General features: G+C 37.2%; 6 protein-coding genes across 8 annotated transcripts; 3 read left to right on the top strand and 3 right to left on the bottom strand.

The window, feature by feature from the left end:
* The first annotated feature begins 17 nt into the window (after positions 1-17).
* Positions 18-6,905, top strand: GramD1B (GRAM domain containing 1B). Its single transcript, XM_011317181.1, has 6 exons — positions 18-290; positions 988-1,282; positions 1,606-1,789; positions 2,367-2,647; positions 2,988-3,137; positions 4,402-6,905. Exons 1-6 carry the CDS (start codon positions 244-246, stop codon positions 5,626-5,628), a joined length of 2,184 nt encoding a protein of 727 aa, XP_011315483.1. The 5' UTR covers positions 18-243; the 3' UTR covers positions 5,629-6,905.
* On the bottom strand, positions 6,386-8,128 carry LOC105274246 (pleckstrin homology domain-containing family J member 1). The gene is made up of 2 exons (XM_011317182.1): positions 8,024-8,128; positions 6,386-7,397 (listed from the first exon to the last, which is right to left on the bottom strand). Exons 1-2 carry the CDS (start codon positions 8,112-8,114, stop codon positions 6,916-6,918), a joined length of 573 nt encoding a protein of 190 aa, XP_011315484.1. The 5' UTR covers positions 8,115-8,128; the 3' UTR covers positions 6,386-6,915.
* A 281-nt stretch (positions 8,129-8,409) lies between these two features.
* On the top strand, positions 8,410-9,727 carry LOC105274243 (uncharacterized). Its single transcript, XM_011317179.1, has 2 exons — positions 8,410-8,829; positions 9,587-9,727. Exons 1-2 carry the CDS (start codon positions 8,508-8,510, stop codon positions 9,637-9,639), a joined length of 375 nt encoding a protein of 124 aa, XP_011315481.1. The 5' UTR covers positions 8,410-8,507; the 3' UTR covers positions 9,640-9,727.
* A 230-nt stretch (positions 9,728-9,957) lies between these two features.
* Bdp1 (transcription factor TFIIIB component B'' homolog Bdp1) lies at positions 9,958-12,795 on the bottom strand. Its single transcript, XM_011317173.1, has 3 exons — positions 12,685-12,795; positions 12,160-12,604; positions 9,958-11,713 (listed from the first exon to the last, which is right to left on the bottom strand). The coding sequence occupies exons 2-3, from the start codon at positions 12,509-12,511 to the stop codon at positions 10,200-10,202; spliced, it is 1,866 nt and encodes a 621-aa protein (XP_011315475.1). The 5' UTR covers positions 12,512-12,604; positions 12,685-12,795; the 3' UTR covers positions 9,958-10,199.
* A 71-nt stretch (positions 12,796-12,866) lies between these two features.
* Positions 12,867-18,066, top strand: LOC105274241 (thrombospondin-2). 2 transcript variants are annotated; one of them, XM_011317175.1, is made up of 4 exons: positions 12,867-13,069; positions 15,127-15,201; positions 16,228-16,410; positions 17,756-18,066. In XM_011317175.1, exons 2-4 carry the CDS (start codon positions 15,129-15,131, stop codon positions 17,926-17,928), a joined length of 429 nt encoding a protein of 142 aa, XP_011315477.1. In that variant the 5' UTR covers positions 12,867-13,069; positions 15,127-15,128; the 3' UTR covers positions 17,929-18,066. The 2 variants fall into 2 exon arrangements, with proteins under 2 accessions (XP_011315477.1, XP_011315476.1); XM_011317174.1 differs by having other exon boundaries at positions 12,900-12,965; positions 14,969-15,201.
* On the bottom strand, positions 17,925-20,371 carry Blos4 (biogenesis of lysosome-related organelles complex 1 subunit 4). 2 transcript variants are annotated; one of them, XM_011317178.1, is made up of 5 exons: positions 20,132-20,371; positions 19,974-20,051; positions 19,765-19,836; positions 18,485-18,718; positions 17,925-18,065 (listed from the first exon to the last, which is right to left on the bottom strand). In XM_011317178.1, the coding sequence occupies exons 2-5, from the start codon at positions 20,049-20,051 to the stop codon at positions 17,943-17,945; spliced, it is 507 nt and encodes a 168-aa protein (XP_011315480.1). In that variant the 5' UTR covers positions 20,132-20,371; the 3' UTR covers positions 17,925-17,942. The 2 variants fall into 2 exon arrangements, with proteins under 2 accessions (XP_011315480.1, XP_011315478.1); XM_011317176.1 differs by having other exon boundaries at positions 19,974-20,370.
* Between the last annotated feature and the right edge of the window lie 544 nt (positions 20,372-20,915).

The raw sequence follows: 20,915 nt of genomic DNA, 5'->3' as shown, positions 1-20,915 counted from the left end.
CGACTCCAGAATTCCCCACGAAAACAATCGAGACGATAAAATGTTCGATCTTTGTGTCATTGGACAGTTCTGTCTGGTTACTTCCTGCCAGTAATTCACTCCAGCTCATTATAATGGTTATCATCTCCAGTTGCTGTGACTTATTATCAGGGATTGATTTGGGGGTAATAATGTAGGTAATCAAACGAGATGGTGTCAGAATTATTCTGAAAGGTTCAACCGGTGATTTTCGTCCAGAGGGACATGTACGGAGAGAAAGAGACGCTTTCTGATCATCCGATATCGAATATGTGAGTTCCAGGGGGTTAATTAGGGGAAAGGAGATATTTATGGAATTATTGGGTCGGCGAGGGGGTGGAGAGGGCGTGGATTTCAACTGAAATTTGTTTATTGTTCAATTGTCCAGGTATTTTTATTTACAGCTATATTATTCGATTTTTCAATTTTTTTTCGATGCTTTATTCTTAATTGCCAAGTAGTTTTCCAGGGGTTTATAATATATTCAATTGTTGGGGTATTTTTTCTAGATTTGCGGCTTAAGGGAGATTTTTTCCAGATGATAATCCTTCTTTTAAGGGAGGGGTGGGCAATTGGAGAGGGATTGGTTTTATTTTTGTGTGCGTGGAAATGGTCATGGTTACATTTTTGCAAATTATATGAATGGGTGGCTAAAAGATTTACAAAATTGCATTTTTTTTGTACATATTTTATATTGAAATAGCCAATCACAAGTAATTTATTTATTTAGGACCAATTTTTACTGGTGGAATAGGAAGAAGTAAAAATTTAGAGACAAAGATAACAGGTAAAGTGATTTATGCTTTTTGAATTATCGAAGTTGTTTGCCATTTATTTGTACATAAAATGAAATAAATTGTAAGTAATGATTTTGAGAAGTGAGGGGTGGATAAATGAGGATGGCGAGGCCTGTGGTTTTATTTTCTGTCCGTGAGGTCATGGACTTTTGATTTTTTTCGGTGGTTGCAGGAACAAATCTGTTGAGAACCTCTTGGTTTCCAGCACTGAAGTGCTCAGCTCGATTAATTCCTCCTCCATGGGTGGGACCAAGTCGCACGATCACGAGGACGACTGTCGTCATGATAATCCTGGGAGGAACAGTGATCTCGAGAGGAATCACATGCCCAGTCCCAATGCATCGCCACAGCCCAGCCCCAAGAACACGAAGAGCAAGAAATTTCCGTGGAAGAGTCAGGTGTCCAGTAGTGGAAAGTCCGGGGGAAATGAACCCACTGATGGCTCGACGAAGACTGATGATCAGACGGTAATTATTTTAGTGAGAGAGAGCAAGGCAAAATTATCTGACAAAAAAGCTACAATTAGAGGCAATTCCAACCACTTGTATTCCCAGAAGTTAATTATTAGGGGTATCATTAAAAAATAAGTTTAAGCAGTTTTATTCTGAAGGCTCGATGACCATCGTGAATAATTTTTAATTGAAATTATTAATTTGTGGTGATTTTATTGGGAAAGATTTTTGAAGGTGAAGAAATTTCTGTACAAGAATTCTGAATCATTCATCCGTTGTTTTGTTAAATTATCTCTCTGATCAAGTGAATAATCTTATCTACTGATTCTGGTCCTCAGGAAACGACGAAGGGTTCTTCAGATTCTACTGAACACATTCGTCCTTCCAGCGAGGTCCGGAAGAGCGAGCGCTCGAAGAAAAAGTCGTCTTGGTACAATGTCCTCTATCCAACGTACAAATCTCGGTCCGAGGACTTCAAGAGAATCTTCAAGGACGTACCAGATGACGAGCGACTCGTAGTAGGTCCGTAGAACGATCGAGAGGGAATTCAAAATTAAATAGGATATCAGAAATAAAACGTTCAAGTATTCTTACTGTTTGCTGCGCACTAGACACTATAATCGAAAATATTCTTTGCCAATTCTGATAACTAAATTAAGTTAGAAAAAAATGAAAGGATTCAAGAATATTCAACTACAGTCTAATTATATTTTTCATAGAAAAAAATTTCTTTAATATCTTGTTCTGACAAAAAATATTGACAAAAATGATACCTTGTTAGTATTATATCTATTGCATTCCACAAAACATTGATCTTCCTTCAGATTTCTATGAAGTGATTTACTGATAAAAAAATTCACGTCTTACTGTAGATGTTTCGACATTCCTCTGAAAAACTAGAATGATAATACAATCGAAGGAAACATTGGCATTTGGCATGTCATCGTTTTTTTGCAGTTTTCAGTAGTTTTTTAATTCACAGTAAGGGTAAAATTATTTCAACTAAGAATGTAGGGAAAGGTACCGTCGTAAAATAATTGTGAAAGTACTTGGAAACCCAAGATAGATAAAATTATGACGGTGTATTCTTGATTTTCAGATTATTCCTGTGCCTTACAAAGAGAAATATTGGTTCACGGCCGCTTGTATGTCTCTCAAAATTACGTATGCTTCTATGCTAATATATTTATGTGGGAAACTGTAGTCTCTCTCAGATGGAAGGATGTGGTCTCAATTACCAAAGAAAAGACAGCTCTTGTTATACCAAATGCAATATCAATATGCACCGAAACTGATAAATTCTTCTTAACCACCTTTGGCGCCAGGGATAAAACTTACATGATGCTATTTAAAATTTGGCAGAATGCACTAATTGGACAGGTAATTATCTCCTAATTACCTCAATTGTGAGATGACTAATAGCGAAATTCCTATAGTTTATGTGATTCGTCTAGTTAAAAATGGAATTATCTTGATAACAAATGGATGTACAGCAAAAGTCAGAGGAACTTTTTTGCTGGGAATTTTTTGGAGCACAAAAAATGTTTATGATATTTTTTGTGTAAAATTACTCTTACCCGAGATATAAAGGAAATTGGAAGTATGATTTAAGTATGATATAAGTTGATGTATGATTTTCAAGGATTTCCGCACTCGTCATTGAAACAAACAATGTGAATAGGATTTTGCAATCAGTCGTTAATTAGCGTTTCAATTTTAGCCCATGAGCAATGGTGAGATGTGGTCGCTAGTTCATACATGTTACGGAGAGGAATTGGGCTTGACATCGGACGATGAGGATTATATTTCTCCCTCTGCCCAGGAAGAGGAGAAAATTCCGTCAAGGTTATCAATGGATTCATTCTCAGAGGTAATTCGATATTCAATGTTCCATTCTAAAATAAAGAACTCATTTTATCTCGTTATCGTTCGTCATTCAACGTAATCAATCTGTCTAGATAAACAACTTTAGTAAAATAAATGAACACTACAGGAATTCGTGGGTTCGTCTTCACAGATTACGTTCGGTGATTCATTCTCCTTTTTCCAGATCTCTTCTTTTTTCATTTTTATTCTTTTTTACAGTAGAATTTTTTCTTGGTGATAAATAATACAAAGAATAATTCCGATAAATACCACATATAAACACAGAAATATTCTGATGAAATATTTTAGGCCTTGGAAGTATTTTTACTAATATTCTTCTAGACACGCGTCCCAGACAAAAACACTAGTAGATTTTTTTTTAAGTTATCATAATTATATAACTTCACATTTTTAATCCATGTTTTGCTTTCTTTTTTAACCTTCAATGCATTAATTTAGTTGTCATCTCTGAAGTCTGTGTATGATTCTCATTCATTTTTGTATTTAATCGTCATCTTCGAGATTCTGGATAAACAATAAACACTTCAATTATTAGAAACGTTTATAAACTAAAAATTTTTCTTTAAAAAATGCATTCATGGATTATTCTACATTTTGCGTTACCATTGTTGGCAATAATTAAACGTCCATGTTGTCTTCTTAAGAACGAATGGTTCTAGGAGTTATTCCTTCCAAACGAAAACATCTCGGATAATTCCCAGTTCAAAAGTCGAACAATAACGAATAATACTGTAAACAAAATAAACAGATCAATTGAATCAGAAGTCGGAAAAAAATACCCCAATGAGAGCCCGTTTCCTAGCGTAAATAAAATACGTAGTTTCTCCCGCACATAAATCCGAGATGAAATAGACCACTGAAAAAATAGACCCATGATAATTTCCCTATGGCCCATTAAGGTGGGCGGGGCTGAACACGTTTTGGATGTGTGGAATATTTTTTCCGGTCTATTTCTTCTGCCTACCATTGTGTCCGGGTGATTATACGCCTTAAATTTTAAGGCTTAAAATGAAGGAGAAGCAAAATAACTTTTTTTTCGGGAGATTTTCCGGGGGATTTTTCCCGGGGGATTTCGTCCACGATATTTTTTCCCGGGTGAAAAACTCCGAACACGCATCAAATATATGGACCATATATTTTGTACATATTTTTTATAACATGTGTTTTGTATAATTTTGTAAATGTTTCTCTGCAGAAAGTGCCAAAAAAAAACAATAAATCTGAACAATTAAATCTTGTGATTGCAGCCGGAACCCCCGACTCCTGAGCCGGTGACCACACCATGTGTACCCACTTCATTACCAGTGGAGCTGAATCCAGACCCTACAGACCAGAGTGACACAACAGAGAGCGACGCAGAAAAGCAAAATCTTCGTCTGGGTGTGCGTTCCCCCACAACGTGTACCTCCACCCACGATGGTCGAGAGCTAATAAACACAACCCTCCCAATCCACATAGACCAGCTGTTCACCCTTCTCTTCACAACTTCCAAGTTCTTCCTGGATTTCCACACAGCTCGCAAGACCACCGATTTGATTCAATCCGAGTGGACCCAGCATTCAGAGACAAACAAGAAAATGAGAACAGTATCTCTAACAGTCTCTCTGACACAACCAGTGGGTCCTAGAAAGTCCCAAGTGACTGAGACTCAGATTATGCTGCCATGCAGTCGTCCAGGTCATCGTTACTGCATCGACATCGAAACGAACAACGCAGGAATCCCGTACGCCGACTCCTTCAGTGTCTTCACCCACTTCTGCATAGCCTTCGTGTCAGAGAGTGAAACGAGTCTCCAGATATTTTCGGAGATTAAATTCAAGAAGCACGTGTGGGCCGTCATGAGGGCACTGATTGATAAAAACTGCTGGGCAGGACTGGAGGAGTACTTTGGAAGTCTTGTGAAAGCTCTAAGTGTCGAGTGTGAAGAGACGTCAGCTGGGAATGGAATTAAGAGGAAAACCAGGAGAAGAAGACGAGGGGTTGGAGCTAGTACCCACCAGCCACATCCCCCCGATCTTTTACCTCTCAATCTGGCACCCCCAGGCTTGGAACTCCCTACTTCGGTGGTCAAGCCACGGGAGGAAACCATCTCCATTGTCAACTGGATTCTTCTGATTGCAGTCCTCTGTCTCATGGTCATCAATGGACTGCTGTATTACAAACTCTGGGGCCTCGAAGACGCTGCTGCTTACACTGTCATGGATCTTCATGTCCTCAGAAAGATTCCCAAATCAGAGGAGGACTGGGTGCAACTACTTCAGCAACAAGAGAGCCTTCACAATGTGGAAATGAGGAGGTGGCAGAGAATTTTACAAACTGCTGCGCAGCTACTGAAACAGACTGAGGAGTCATTGACGGAATTGCAGAGGAGCATGCATCCAATGGCTACCGAGAAGATGTTTTCGGTCCTCAAACCCCATTTGAAGGGGTTCTCTGGGGGAGAGGGGACCAGGGGGCAGCGAGATGAGGTGTAGGGGAAGAAAAAGACGAGTGGCGAGGGAGTAGTTTTTCGGAAGACTTAAACAGTCTGTTATATTGGGAATAAACGGGTTTAGGAGAAAATGCTATAGAACATTTTTTGGGGGATATTTAATTTTCTCGGGAAACGGTCCAATAGGTTTTCTTGTAAGATCAATCGTTTGCTTCAATTCAATTCCATTGTCATGATGGGAACGAGGATAAGTGCATTTTTTTAGATCGGTTTTTAGCAAATATCTTAGAATTGAAGAAAGATAGCGATATTTTGATTAATACCTTTTTTTTAGCTCTCATCTTTCTGAATGAAAATGTATGGGAAACTATATAATTATTTTCCTTCAATCCCGAGATATAACTAAAAATAGGCATCGAAAGAAAAATTGAATTATCTTAGTTATCGAGTAGGTAGTGGAAAAGTTTAGGAGAAAATATGACAAGAGTATTTTTAGAGGAAATTTGATCTCTGGAAATCTCTTGTCACATTTTTTTAGGTCCTACGGCTGTTTGGAAGCTAGAAGAGTATTTATTACTGGTAAATGGAATTTGCCACTTCCTCTTTGAGCGATTTGTAATTATTTGTAATTTTCATGAATTAATCGATTGTAAGTATTAACGTTCTTTTTCTATCGATTTTATCTCGTTTAGGGTATAATTATCCAGTGATTTATGGATTTAATTGAATTTATTTTGATTACCAAGATGTAAACATGAAAAAAATTTTCAAGTCGAAATATTTTGTTTAGATGATTTTACTTTCTACGATTTATCGAGTCTTGTCGGTTATTGAAAGTTTTCGAACCTGAGGTAGCAGAGATCTCTAGGAAAAATCCAGTGAATTTTTCTTCGCTTACAATTAGTGGATAACTAGTGAAATGGTAACGATGAAACCGTGAGTTAAATCATGAAAAGGTGACTTCCACACAATAACGTTATCCTTTTTATGCTGATAATAGAACAATCCCAAAAAAATCCTCACCCACTAGCCTCCAACAATATTCAGAGAATAAAATAAAAATGGAAAAATCAGATGTTTCTGGCAGAAGTCTTCAGTTGAGTCGAGGAATTTTCAATTAACTCGTCAAATAATTCGCAAAATCTTTCTCAGCATTACCATTTCCTACGAGCATCCAACGATCAGTGCCCTAAATGAAAAACTGGGAAATAAAAAATTGTAAAATCAATGTAAATCCGCACAATCCTCAAAAAAGGATGAATTCACAGTAGAAAAGATGCAGCATTTGCCAAGAAAAATAAATATATTTAGGTTGAAAAATACTTGACGGCTACAATAATTCAATGAGATTCTTCGTTTCCTTGGTAACAATGTTGGAGATAGTGGGTGCTGTGCTGGTGAATGCACGAATGTGAGATCTGAAGTTTGAGGTGTGGCTCCATGCCTCGTCCCTGACAGCTCCATGATTTCTAGGGCACATGAGGAGAGGATCGGTGCCGGTTTTGTTGGACAATCTCTCCTGGAGTGTAATCAACCGAGATCTCCAGTACTCGTAGCTGGCCTGACGCAGAGCTGTCACCCATTGGTTGACCTGGTCCTCAGTTCTGGCTGTGAAGATGTGCCTTTTCTCGTGCTCATCACGGAATACTATACTGAAGGCGAACAAACCCTCGGATATAACATCCGCATTTATCTTGCAGTTCTCTAAGATTATTATTCCTGCTGGCTGTCTCTCGTCTACCTGCCCCAGATCAGTTATGTTGAAATAGAATAGAAGATTGCCGCGCAGCTTGAAGAAACGCTCTTTGAAGACTGGAGAAGAATACACAATTGTTAGATTAATCATTAATAATAATTAATTATTAACTATTAATCGCCCTTTCTTTAGGGCATAAGGATATTCAACACCGTTTTAGACAAATGTCATGTTTTTTTCAAGTTTTAAAAATTTTTCTGACAAATTATTGATCGGATTAAAATGAAAAAATAGAACATTCTTGCGTCTTGTCATTATTTAATGACTCACGAAGTTTCTTGTGGTGCCCGAATTTTCATACGCTTCTTCTCCAATTTTGTAATGATTTCGCAAAGTTTAGAAAACACATAATACTTAGGAAATTGTTCGCACCACGTTGAAATCGGTAGGTCATTAAATAATGACAAAACGCAAAAACGTTATACCTTCCACATGAATCCCATTGTAATTTTTCCATCAACAAAATGAAACCAATGTGAATTTTGAGGGAGAGAGTGCTGATAGTGAAACAATGCTCCACATTGAAAAATGTTCAAAAAACCGTCGTTCGAATTCTATTAGAATTTTTTAATTTTCAAAGACTTTTTGATCGGGGCATATTATAATCAATCTGACTCAACGTCTGGCTTGTTACCGAATATTAAAAAAATAATAATATCATTGTGATAATTGGGGCTTTTACCTGACTTATGAGCCCTTTTATGCTGCAATCGGCCCTCCATCTGGCACAGTCCACGACTCGCGTCCATCAATTCCTTTTCATTACACTTCATTTTCCGAAATTTTCAATTGCTCCAACAGTAACCAACTCCCATCAATGAGCCACTGTCCTCAACAATCCCCTGATAAATATAACCTCTTCAACATCAAATCCTCTTGTCCCCTCTAACCCCAATTCCTTAAAAATTTCCACAAAACTCCAATTTGCTAAAAATCACCTCTCCCTTCCACTCGCTCCATAATCAATTAAAAATTAGTGGTCGAATTGCTTTAATACAAACAATCAGTTCTTGAGAATTCCTGGAATTCTCTGACTAATTAATGACGCGATACCCCCTCTACTCTCTGGGCATCAGCTGTTTGGTCGATTTTGTCCACATCTAAATCGTCCCAGATACCTAAATGACAAGTGAAAACATCGATAAATTTAGAGAGATTTTAAACAAATGGAGAATATCTTTCAAAATACTAATGTCTGGGTGGCAGAAGTGGGTGAAGCCCTCCACAGGTATTCCTCAGCAACAGTGAATTTTGTGATTGAAACGATTGGAGTGACAACTGACTTGTCCAGTGTTATAAAACCGAGTGATGAGTTGCTCCTGGATGTGAATGATTTTCTGAGACAATTCCCTGAGCTTTTGGTGTTTGATTACTTCCAGTGGCAGTTGCTCAAGATATTCATTTCAATTCTTGTCACACTCGTCTTTATGATATTTTGCGCGTGGTGGGTTTATGGGGCAAGGATTACAGAGAGTTTCATGGATCCAGGTAATTGTTTTCAGGAACAATAAAGCGGGATCGACTGCAAAACTGTAGTGGGGGTTGAGTGGAAAAATCTGAATTTTACATTCTATGTCAGAGAACTTTTGGGAATTTAATCAGTCAGTCATTGCATAATAATCATTTCTCATTTCCTGGATGAACGGGAATTTATATTAGAAAATAATACAAAATCCTCTTATTATGATAAATACGAAAAATGGATTTTATCAGAATCATATCTAATAATTATCAAATGTCAGAAAAACTTTTGAGATTTTTTGAAAAACTGATAAGATCTGCTGCAAAAAAAGTTCTACCATATTTTGTCTTGAAATTATTAATTCCTGAGACAAATATGAAAGAATGATTTTTTACTGTGACAATCCCAAAATTGACAGAATTAGAAAAATTACATGTCATTATTCATACCACAGTACAGAATTAAGACTCAAAATTGAAGAGATTATCTTTCCGACTCAGCCCCTAACATATTCCTCGAAATATCATTTTTTTAAAGTCATTCACTAGCTTGGGGAAAAAAATAGTGGAAATGTCGAAATTTCAAAGTTTTCAAATGGGAAAATTTTGAAATTTACAGGCACGATTTGAACTTGAGATTAAGAGCTCTCGATGAAAAATTATTAGACAGATTTTTATAATTTCTTGGGCCCCCTCCGGGCTGTGAACGCTTTAAAATTTCTGTGGGCTTTAATAATTTCACCCACCCCAAACCTGATGTCTAATAGCATTTTCTTTTTTTCAGGTCACAAGATCGATGATCGAAACAACTTCAAGTACTACTCCCCACATTTATAAACTCCTGCGCAAAAATGTAAATAAAATAATGAAATAATAATGCGAGAGATCAGATTGAAAATAACATAAGTTATATTTTCTCATGAAATATGCAAACACTGTTCTTTTTTCATAGAAAAAGCTTCTCTCTTAAATCTAAGACAATGATATTCTCAATACTTACAAAATTACACCTACAATTATTCAAAATATAAAAGCAGGAGGTTGTTCATTTGAGAGAATTTCAGAGTTCTGAATAGGAGACGACGCTTCACCCTGTCTAATTCCAAAAACGAATGCAATGTTTTAAAAAAACGGTCCGCGTTTTTCATTTCAGTCTTGTAATTCAGCGAATCTTTAGCACCCACTTTCATCAAGACTTTTAATCATGCACGTCTCACTAATGACAACCTGGAAATTGAATTGACATTCAACATTAAAGATAATTAAATCATTTTCAAAATGAAAGAAATTCCCTGAAAATGGCATTATGCATTAAAGCGAAGCATCGAAAAAGAATCATCTCCCACTGTTGACGACAATTTTTTTGCAGATCACTGCAAACCCTACTTGGACGAGACTTAACGAGGGATTACCCCATGGCTCTTCAGTCCTTTAGTGACTGTAGCGAGGAGTTCTGAGCTAAGATCCATCGGTGTCATCGTCTCTTTTCCTCCCTCCAAGTCCTTCCCCACCATGTAGACCTGGACAATAGTCTTGCCAGGCTCATCAGGTGATTCCTTTGATACAATGACAAGAGACCCAGGTTCGATGTCCTGGAGGCCCTTTACAGGTTCACCCACGACTTCTTCTTGGCTCTGCTCCTTGCCATCGGCCCCTTCTTCCTTATCTTCCTCCACCTCCTCATCGTTCTCAGTATTTTTATCGAAAATCCTATCCAAAATGGAAGTGGGATTAAAGCCGACCCTCTTTTTCTTGGGCAATCGTCCAGACCTCGTGGGTTTAACTTTGTAAACCTCAGAATCATCTTCAGTGATAGAATCCTTCGAATTATCAGGCAGATTTTTGCCCCTGGGTCTTTTTTGTTTCACCTTGGATGCAATCTCGACGTCCTTCTGCTCAGAATTTCCCTCCATCTCTTCAGGATCATCCTCTTCCTCACTCAGCATATTGAGACTGGTGGCAGCCAGTCTCCTCTTGGCACACCTCTTTCTGTAGCTCTCGTTGGACTTCCTTGTCTTCTTGCTCGTCTCCTCGATATTCTCAAAGCTCTCGAGGTCCTTCTTTAAGGTTTCGATGTCGTACTCCTGGTGGTAAACCAGGGCCTTCTCCACTCTCGTCCTGTTGAGCTTCTCCTCTTTCTTGAATTTCATCTTCAACTCGTGACGATTCCTATTAGGAAAAACAGTCTGCATCAAGGAGAAGTCAGTGCCAACAGTGTTCAGGGCTTTGTAGAATTTCAGGGTCTCCAGGGGTGTCCAGTCTTTGCTCTTTGTTCTTTTCTTGTAGAAACCACCGATTGCACCCTCCTCGTCCACCAGGACTCGACGACGAGACACTGCATCCTGATCACGCTTTAACGCCATATTCTCAATTACCAGGGATTGCTCATCAACCACTAGTTCTCCATTTACTCCAACCTTCAACTGGGGAACTGGCATTTCAGATTCATCCTCCTCTTCCTCAGGTTCTACCACCTCCTCTGGCTCCACTCGGACAAGAGTGGCTGTTTTTTTCATGGGGTTGGTCGTGGGGTTGTAGTAGATCAAGTCATACATCGTCAGCTTGGTCCTGTCTGGTGGATTGTTCTCGTGTTTGAGGAGGAATTCTCGACGAGCCTCGGCGAGTTTCCTGGCCGACTCTGAGACGAGCATCTTCCTCTTCTGTTTGGAGCTCTGAGTCAGGCTTTGATTCGTGTTGCCAGATGAAGACTGGGCTGAGGTCTGAGGGGCTTGTGAAGGGTGTGACATGGGCGGAGGGTGAGAGGGAAGAGGGTGACGACGAGAGTCGTCTTCGGATTCGCTGGCACTGGCCCCTGACCCCTGGACACTATTACGACGGATACGAGTTGAACCGTCCAGACGAGGAGTGGGGCGAGTGAACGAACGGTTTGTCAGGGTCTTCGCCGGGGATGCTGCAAGACAATGACAGGGTCATTAATATTTTTTTTTAACCATTGAGACATTATAAATTAAATTATGAAATGAAATTAAAATATGAAATTAAAATGAATCACATTTTTGGGGTAAAAATTGCCGAAGAAATAGTTGAAAATTTGAGAACGTTATTGGAAAGCCTCTGGAACTTTCCAGTGTCAATTCTTTCGTAATTTTTTAAGTTTCTCCATCGTCTCCAGCTGCTAGTAATTGTAATTCTTTTTTTTAAGAATGTCATTCTACTTTATGATGAAAATGTTTTTCAATAACTTGAATATAGAATAAAATTATATAAAAATTTTGAAACGACCCGTGCATTGAAATTGTCTTTTAAAAATTCTTTAAAGGATAGGTCATTTTTGGGCGTCTAAAGCACACGAAAACCTCCCTCAAAAAGAGAAGTAAGAAAGCCAAGCAATTTCACCATTTTCGGGTCCAGAAAGATGTCCTTTGGAGTCCGAAGACTCCGAGAAGAGTCTCGGCCTCTTGGAGAGGGCCTCCGCGAGGGGTGAGGTTTTTTGTTCAAGTTCAAGAGTTGCCTTCTCAGCCACATCCTTATTTCTCTCCGGTGTCTTTTCACAAAGGGAATCTTCTCCAAGAACCTCTTCAACAGCATTTTGCTTCGTCGAAGCCTCTGGAAGCTGTTCGGGCACCTCTAGAGGCGTTTCCTCTTTCGAAGAATCAGAATCCTTCGTTAAAGAACCAGGATCTTCAACTGTTATGACTTTTCGCCTCAGAGGGACCGAGGCCGTCACTTTGATCCTCGCTCGTCTCATTATTCTCTCGATTCGATTCAATTAATTCTCATCTATCATCAGCATGTGGAGATATAACGTTGAGGTTATGTTCACCAAACAGTTACTTTCGTTCTGTAATTGCAGCATAGGTAATCATCGTGTAAGGGTGAGGCGATAGAATGCAACAATTCAATTAGTTTGAGTGAACTTACTGTCAGTATTTATTTGTATTTACTGTCGAGAAGCTAGACCTATGCCGAGACGATAGAAACAGCTGCTCGAGACGCATTAGACTGATGACACCATAAGTTTTTACTTCTCTGGGTGCCCCCACTCCACGTAGTTACCACTTGTAACCATGTCCCCCACTCCTAAAATCAATGTTAAACCTTATGCTGACTTCAGTATATGACAAGAAATTGAGAGTGTCGATAACGGCGTTTGTGAGGTGGAGATAGAGTGGGGGGAATTGAGGAGAATTGTGGAGATCGGGGTATTTAATTTCGACTGCTGATCTCCGCTACAATCTTTCTCTGAACCAACTGAACTAAATATAAAAAAAGTAGTCTCTGTACCAGGCAAAGAGGATTGACTAAAGTAGAGGCTCAGTTCTGGGGGTTTGAGTGACCCCAGCGGCATCGTAGTACTGCACCCCAAGAGAGGGAGGGCGCCATCAAATCAAGGGGCTGACTTTTATTTTCTGCGGTATGACTGCTTTTTGTTTTTTATTTGTTTAACGGAAGTTTAGCCATATTTTCTGGAAATTCAAATGGAAAAAATTATTTAATATATTGAAGATATACTACTAATGAAAATATAGTTTTTTGATGAGCGCGTTGTCTAATGGGTAACGTGCTTGACTGGCCCGCGGACGGCCTAAGTTCGATCCCAGCACTTTCATTTTTTTTTTAACAAAATAATTCCAATTTTTTTTGTGTAAATGGCTAATCAATCGAAATATTGTTTAAAAACTGAATAGCTCCTTAATTTCCATGTTCCCCTGATACTTTTTCGAAAATTTCGAATTTTCAAATTTCAGTGAATACCTCCTCGATTGGCATGTTCCCTTGATACTTTTTCAAAAATTTCGAATTTTCCTATTTCAGTGAATACCTCCTCGATGATCATGTTACCCTGATACTTTTTCAAAAATTTCGAATTTTTCACTTCCAGTGAATATCTTCTTGATTTTCATGTTCGCCTGATACTTTTTCAAAAATTTCGAATTTTTCTATTTCAGTGAATACCTCCTCGACGTTTATGTTCCCCTGATACTTTTTCAAAAATTTCAAATTTTTCAATTTCTATACTTATATTTTTTTAGTCGATACTTTACTACTCGATCTTTTTTCCATTTGCCAACATACCAGAGGTCCATATTACCGGCTGTTGGTATTTCAGGGACCTGCATGGCCGACCAGCAGTATTTCGCTGGAGCGTGAAAATTCAAAATTTTTAAATTTTAAATTTTTCGAAATTCCTGAAAAAGTATCAGGGGAACATGAACGGCGAGAAGGTATTCACTGAAATTGAAAAAGTCTAAATTTGTGAAAACGTATCAGGGAAACATGAAAATCGAGGAGGTATTCAATTTTTAAACGATATTTCGATTGAGTAGCCATTGACAAAAAAAATAGGAATTAAAAAAATTTCTTTTCTCTCGTATACCCTTTCGGGTTTTTACGGTTAGTTGGTTCCCTTCCCACCCCCCCAACCCCCTGTACCGCATTTGCTTGAAGGGAGGGAAAAACCTCATCTGAGGGAAAAAACCTGCCCAGGTACAGTCGTCCTTTTGACAGGACTACCGCTCGGCAGTGGAACCGTGAGATCAGAGCGCTATAAATTTTTGACCGCCGGTGCCCGGGATCGAACCCGGATCTCTGGCATGCTAGTCTAGCACTCTAACCGCACGGCCACTACCGTCGGTAAAAAATAGGAATTATTTTAATAAAAAAAAATTATTGAAGGCTGGGATCGAACCCCAGCCGTCGGCGTGCTAGCCAAGCACGTTGCCCATTAGACAACGCGCTCATTACGAGATAATAATTTCATTAGTAGTATATCTTCAATATATTAAATAATTTTTTCCATTTGAAATTCCACAAGATGTGGCTTCCCCCTTCCGCTCGTTCTACAGTCGGCTAAATTTCAGTTAAAAAAATAAAAAACAAAAAGCATTGATACCGCAGAAAATAAAATTCACCCCCTCGACTTGATAGACACCCCCGCATTGCGTGTTGCGTCCTCCCTCTCTTGGGGTGCACTACTACGATGCCGCTGGGATCACTCAAACCCTATTATTTATAAATAAAATTTACAATATTTATAATATTTATAAATAAAATAGAAAGTCGACCTTTGCAGGCAGATTGATGAAGGGATTACTCAGTTTTTTAGATTTCTCAATCGGTGATTGTTCTCGTCCTAGACCTTTTCTATAATATTTACCATTAAAAAAATGTCCAATCGAATTGAACACGAGATAATTCTTATCAGAAAACTCAACGAAAGATTCGAAACAATCGGCCATCAGAAATGTCCCACCAGTTCGCTACAAATGTCGTATCGTGGACTAGTAACCATAAATTTCCATAAATTTCATGAACCTTAAGAACCCAAAAATTAATATTTTTGTATGCATCACTGGGTGTTAGCCATGACATTTATATCCCTATGTGCAACAGTATCGATTGACAAACCCGAAACAACAGCCAGCTCTTCACAAACTGGTAAATCTCTCGATTTTACCTCAACAAAAAACATTCACAAACTTTTCCCAAATATTTTGGATTTCTATTTCAATTCCATGCATAAACTTTCTACGTATTAAATTTGTTTTTTCCCAAATATATTAACTTCCTAGTAAATCCACATAAATACTCCCCCAAGGACACGCTGATGCCAAATATATTTTATTGTTGTCAGTAAATATACTGGAGAAAATACTTTTTCATCTCATTGTACTCAGAGATAAATATTTACTAAAAATCGAATGGAATTGACCCAAAATCGCTTTTAATTTCTGTAAACAATTTTTTAATTGGGTTTCTTGACTCAGTTATAATTATTCTACATCCCAGCAATAAATTGTTTATTTTCTTCCTCCAACAATTATCTGGATTTAAACCCTCAGTCAATAATCAATAGATTGATTAAAATCGCAAGTCACGTTGACTTCACTTCACTCTTCAATCAATTTTTTACAAATTATTATGTCGACACAGCTGTTTGCAATTGAATATAAAAAACCCACTCTACCCCTTTTATTTTATTGCGAAAAAGTATGAAGCAATTGATTAGCCTGAAGTAATTGCTACTGGAGAGTGAAGTGGTGACACAATGTAAGTTTATCGGAAATATCTCCCTAACGAGAAGAGACAGCGAAATTTTCGTAAAGATCTCTTTTGTCGAGCTAATTGAGATCTACAAAAAAGTATTCTACAAAAATATCGGTGCATCCCCGGGTTTCAGAGATATTTCCGAAAAATCCAGCTTGTTTCACCACTTCACTGCATAATCGATTTGCGATTGCGATTTGGTAAACTCGTTTTCGCCAAATCGACCACCGCTTTGCCACTGAAATAGGAAAGGGTTTTGAGAAAATTCTTGGATGATAATGTGAGTAATTTGATCTTGTTACATAAAGGGGCCATTAAAGTAACATAATTACCTTTTACTGGGAATTTCGATTAATTGATGCTTTAACGAGGTATGGGAGTTTATTTTTGTGTTCATTAAGAGTTTTGGGACTTCAGGCCGCCGAGTGGGTCGTCAAGGCCCGAAGATGTGGGACCAGTGGAGTGATTGGTCAGGTTGCAGTGTGACCTGTGGTGTAGGAAAACTGTCTCGATGGCGACATTGCATTGCTGGCGGTTGCTCCCAGGGAGAAAAAGAACAGCAGCTCAAAACCTGTACTTTCCCAGCTTGTCTGTATGAAGGTGTCGGTATTTATAATATGTAACCTACTCGGTAATTCAAGTTATTTCGAAATTCGACGAGTGGAAACATTCTGGAGAAAATCATTCCATCAGGCTATTTTACCCCTTCTATCAAAAATATCAATTTTCTATCGGCTCTTTCCATTCAACTATTGGAATTAGAATCTGGAATTAGAATCTCAAAAATATTTATTACAACATATCCCGATCAATATTTGCAATTTGTAAAGTGTGTATTAATGGAAAATTAACGGGGGAAATAGGGAGAAATTATTATTTGACTGGAGAATTTTTAAGACTCTCAATTTGAAACAATTTTTATTTTTCTATCGAAATTGTTACTTATTCAGTTTCACTAATAGTATTTTTGATTAAAAATACTTGGTAGGGACAAATAAGGAAGGCTTGATCGATTGATTAGTATTGAATCGATTTGTGTCCGGTTTTAAACATTTTTCGCTTTAGGAATTTTGCGGTGTAAGTGTTCGATGTCTTGGGTTGACTAAGCCCAAGGAAAAAATTTGAATTTTCGACAAAAACATACAGCTGAAAGGAAAGGGAAGTCCCTGAAAAAATACTAAACATTCGAAAAGAGTTATTCTCAAAAATTTAGCGATAAAATTCATGAATTATTCATGATCTACCATTTACATCGATCTGCCAGTCCCCAGAATAATGCAGAATATTGAGTAACCATTTTAATGACTCTTTAATGATGCCATTGTCCTTAAAACACAGTTTTTCATATTTATGAACAGTAAAATAAACATGGATTAGGATGGACTGAAAATATATAGCGATTGTTAACGTCTCCTGATTTCAATAGTACAGCATCGAAACTTCAATTAGAGTGGAATATCCCACGATAGCTCCAGAATTCAAATATTTTCAAAATATGAATTTTGGCCAAACTTTTCTCTATATCGTTGCAATTATTACATTAACATATTATTATTATTATCAGAAACCATCTCTGAAGTATTTCACAACACTTTTTTTTTCAGTTATCACGATAAAACTGATTTTTGAAAAAACCAAAAATTAATAAATTAATTGAATTCTACTTGACTGTAAATTATTATTTTCGGTTTGGATTAGAATTAGAAAAATATTCTTCAACTTCGCAATAGTCACAAAAACTTAATATAATAGAATTGAATATAATTAATATGTAAATTAACGCAAATCTATGAAACAATTTAATTAATCAAATAGCTAGTTTGTTCCAAAATATTTTTGATCGTTGTAAGTCCAATTTAAGATAAAAAAATAACTATTTTTACTCCCATATGTTGTTTTATATTTTATCAACTGAATTACGGATTAGTTTTTTTTCTGTTTGTAGATGGCCAGCCGAAGATCTGGGATCAGTGGGGCAAGTGGTCGTGCTGCAGTGCATCATGTGGACCTGGAAAGGTGTCACGATGGCGGCATTGTGTAGCCGGAGGCTGTGCACCGGGGGAAAAGGAGGCGCAAATTAAACAATGCTATCTCTCAGAGTGTGACTATCCCCAGTGAATATGACGCGCTGTCTATTGACTCGTGTTGAATGCGTCCTCGGTCTTGTAGATGGTGGGAAGAACGAAGGGCTCTTGCCTTGACGGCTCCTGAGTCGTCGACGACGAGGCGGCGGTTGTTTCTTGATTTTTCGATTTCTGTGTGAAGTTTTGTTCATTATTTATTCGAAACATCGAGGTTGTTTCAAGAGTTACTCATTTTTCATTTGAATTTTTTTATTTTCGCGGATATGCAGCGACTAGAAAAAAATCTGTCAGAGAAATATTTGCATTCGAGGGAAATTTGCAGTTTTTACGACACGATTCCAATTTTTATATTGGAATTCATTGACATAGATCTTTTATATTTAGCTCTTTTTAGATGAATAAAAATTATGGAAAATGAACAAGTAGAAAAACTCATTCAAGAAGTTATACATAAATGTTATAATAGAAATATTATGAAATTTTCATGTCGAATTTTATAAAAAAGCCGATAAATTTAGAGATCTAAATAAAAATATTTCTTTACAACAATTTTTCACTGATAGTAGTTCAATCGTATATGAATTACGTACAAAGAGTGAAAGTGGATTGAAGATACCAAAAAGACGATCGGAAACTGTCGTGCTGGCCCCTAATTCGGCTTCAGCAGCTTCCACAGCTGCCTCTAAGCTCACCAGGTCAATGCTTGCTCTGGCAACGACATGTTCGAGTGCATCGATTCGTTTGCACAACTCCATCAGAGCTGGATGAACCGAACGGAAGCGCACCAGGTGCTCAAACGTGCATTCCGCTCGTAAATTTTGCACCTTCGACATCAATTATTGTCTCATAGATGAATATAATAGCATTCAAAGGGTAGGGGCTCGACTGATCGATTCTCGCCAGCAAAGCATCAATAAAACATTCTCATTATCACTCGACAATGAGTTTTCCAGTGAAATCGATTCTATAATTGCCACTGTGATACGAAATTTCACAGAACAATAAAAAAAACGGTTAAGTCATCACCATTTGGACATTAAATCCAAAAAATTAACAAATTTTTCCCGGAAAATTTAAAAAATGATAAAAAATTACGTGAAATGATTGTATGTGCGGTAAAAAGTTGGAAACGTTTACTTTATTAATGGAAAGATGTTCTTTTTAAAATGAAAAAAACGGAAAAATATTATTGGGGCGTAGAAATTCGATAAGAATTGACGAAACTTTGTACAACCATTCCGACTGGTTAGAGAATGTGTTTTAAATACAAAGTGACAAAGACTGGGGCATTGAGAAAAGTCTTAAATTCTCATTCTTTTTTATTGAATTAAAAAAATTATCACGGTCTTCAGCCTTTCTTTGTTTTAAAAATGTGTCTTGTTACTATTCAATGAATTTCGTGTTGCTATCTATTAAAAACCAACGAGGGTAGCAGAAATTGGCAGTGTCATTAATTAGGATTTTTACGGTACCTCACACTCAGAAAAGACAGACTACGTTAAGAAATTTTATACTTGTTCGAAACATGCGACGATACCTTTTTTCTATCAAAGAAATGAACTCCCAAGGCAATTAAAATGGCTCTTGTATTCAAATATTCCAGAATTGAGGCTAAAAAATTAATAAATCAATCGTTTGAATTTTGCTTAGTGCAAGCAATCGCTTTTATGTCATGAAAAAATTATCCTCATGTTTATGTATCTATCAAGGAAACAAATTCTTAAGGCAATTGAAATGGTTAATTTATTCAAATAATTTAGTATTGAGTTTAGAGCTAGGATATTGGCATCAACTGGGAACTAGAAACCCTATAGAAACCCCGTAGAGTTCTAATCGAATTATTTATATGTTGCCTAGGACTTTTACTGACCATTCCAACGATTGACTCGAATTCCTCAAGGCGAATCAGCATTTCATCCACAGCTTCATGCACTCCTCTCGTCTGCAGGTACATAAGAGGTTATGATTGCATTCCAAACGAAAACATTACAATTCTCCCACCGCATGACTCACACCCAACAATGCAATGTTGTGCAATTTTTATGTTTATACTGAATTGAAATTTGAAATAAATCTCACCTGACTTGGGAGATTCACCTGAAGATACGCCGCATAATCTTTCGCGGTTTCTTCAATCATCTTGTCGTTTACATTCATCTGCATTTTATTATTTGACATTTTTATTACAACAATTAAATTAATTCAATGGAATTAATGTCATTAGTCCACTCTTTAACCTTGTTGTTGTACAGATTTTATCATCATCTGGGATACATTCGGACAATTTTTACGTTAGGAAGAATTGGTGAATAATTATTGATTGGTTTTGATATATTTTTAATATATTTGATATATTATATAGTGAAATGAAGTAGAAAAATATTTGTAAGATTGAGAAATACAAAGATCACATTTGTCAAGTCTCACTATTTATTTTCATTAGATTTTGCACTTCAAGTGGCTCAATGGCGATGGAGGGGGCATTGTGTGCGCACGGTGCGCACGCACATTCCGGATTTGAAATTCCCTCCACTTGTGTGTTTTTGTTATGATTCAAACAGAAAAAATGATGGAAATTGAAAAATTAAAAAATCGGGAGAATCAAAAAAATTTTACGGTATCCATTTCGCCGTGAGTGCCCGTTTTCCACCCATAGAACCGGTAAAAAAAATTTAATTTCAAGACTTGTCCTCATGTTTCCTGCAATTCACTAGACACTCGTCCAAACGATTGTTTTCACAAACTAATTAATTCTAAATTATACAAAAATGCATCGATTTGACAAAATTTTTTAATCGCCTCATCGATTGAAGAGTAATTGCCGCGGTCAAAGTTTTGTTTACATACGCTTACACATACACATACAGAACGCATTAATGTACACCGTTGAAAAAATATGTAAAAAAAAACTACGCATTTACTATGTCGATTTATAATAAAAGTATGTAAGCTATTCACCAATAAACTTAAATGATTACAGGATATTTTTAAATACACAAAATTCCACATTTCGGGAATATT

Source organism: Fopius arisanus, unplaced genomic scaffold (assembly GCF_000806365.1).
Source record: "Fopius arisanus strain USDA-PBARC FA_bdor unplaced genomic scaffold, ASM80636v1 scaffold00010, whole genome shotgun sequence".
In the NCBI taxonomy this organism is placed as follows: domain Eukaryota; kingdom Metazoa; phylum Arthropoda; class Insecta; order Hymenoptera; family Braconidae; genus Fopius; species Fopius arisanus.
The sequence above is the reverse complement of the archived record's forward strand: the minus strand, read 5'-3'. Positions and strand labels throughout refer to the sequence as shown.

Excerpts from the sequence above, each read along its gene's own strand:
- GramD1B (XM_011317181.1), top strand. The coding sequence starts at position 244 with ATGTACGGAGAGAAAGAGACGCTTTCTGATCATCCGATATCGAATAT. Across the intron at positions 2,648-2,987 it reads AGAATGCACTAATTGGACAG|CCCATGAGCAATGGTGAGAT; the intron begins GTAATTATCTCC and ends TTTCAATTTTAG. Across the intron at positions 3,138-4,401 it reads CAATGGATTCATTCTCAGAG|CCGGAACCCCCGACTCCTGA; the intron begins GTAATTCGATAT and ends TTGTGATTGCAG.
- LOC105274246 (XM_011317182.1), bottom strand. The coding sequence starts at position 8,114 with ATGAAGTGTAATGAAAAGGAATTGATGGACGCGAGTCGTGGACTGTGC. Across the intron at positions 7,398-8,023 it reads TAAAAGGGCTCATAAGTCAG|TCTTCAAAGAGCGTTTCTTC; the intron begins GTAAAAGCCCCA and ends ATTCTTCTCCAG.
- LOC105274243 (XM_011317179.1), top strand. The coding sequence starts at position 8,508 with ATGGAGAATATCTTTCAAAATACTAATGTCTGGGTGGCAGAAGTGGGT. Across the intron at positions 8,830-9,586 it reads AGAGAGTTTCATGGATCCAG|GTCACAAGATCGATGATCGA; the intron begins GTAATTGTTTTC and ends TCTTTTTTTCAG.
- Bdp1 (XM_011317173.1), bottom strand. The coding sequence starts at position 12,511 with ATGAGACGAGCGAGGATCAAAGTGACGGCCTCGGTCCCTCTGAGGCGA. Across the intron at positions 11,714-12,159 it reads TCTTTCTGGACCCGAAAATG|CATCCCCGGCGAAGACCCTG; the intron begins GTGAAATTGCTT and ends ATTGTCTTGCAG.
- LOC105274241 (XM_011317174.1), top strand. The coding sequence starts at position 15,108 with ATGCATCACTGGGTGTTAGCCATGACATTTATATCCCTATGTGCAACA. Across the intron at positions 15,202-16,227 it reads AGCCAGCTCTTCACAAACTG|GCCGCCGAGTGGGTCGTCAA; the intron begins GTAAATCTCTCG and ends TTGGGACTTCAG. Across the intron at positions 16,411-17,755 it reads CCCAGCTTGTCTGTATGAAG|ATGGCCAGCCGAAGATCTGG; the intron begins GTGTCGGTATTT and ends TTCTGTTTGTAG.
- Blos4 (XM_011317176.1), bottom strand. The coding sequence starts at position 20,072 with ATGTCAAATAATAAAATGCAGATGAATGTAAACGACAAGATGATTGAA. Across the intron at positions 19,837-19,973 it reads AGGTGAATCTCCCAAGTCAG|ACGAGAGGAGTGCATGAAGC; the intron begins GTGAGATTTATT and ends ATGTACCTGCAG. Across the intron at positions 18,066-18,484 it reads TCAATCCACTTTCACTCTTT|AAATCGAAAAATCAAGAAAC; the intron begins GTACGTAATTCA and ends AACTTCACACAG.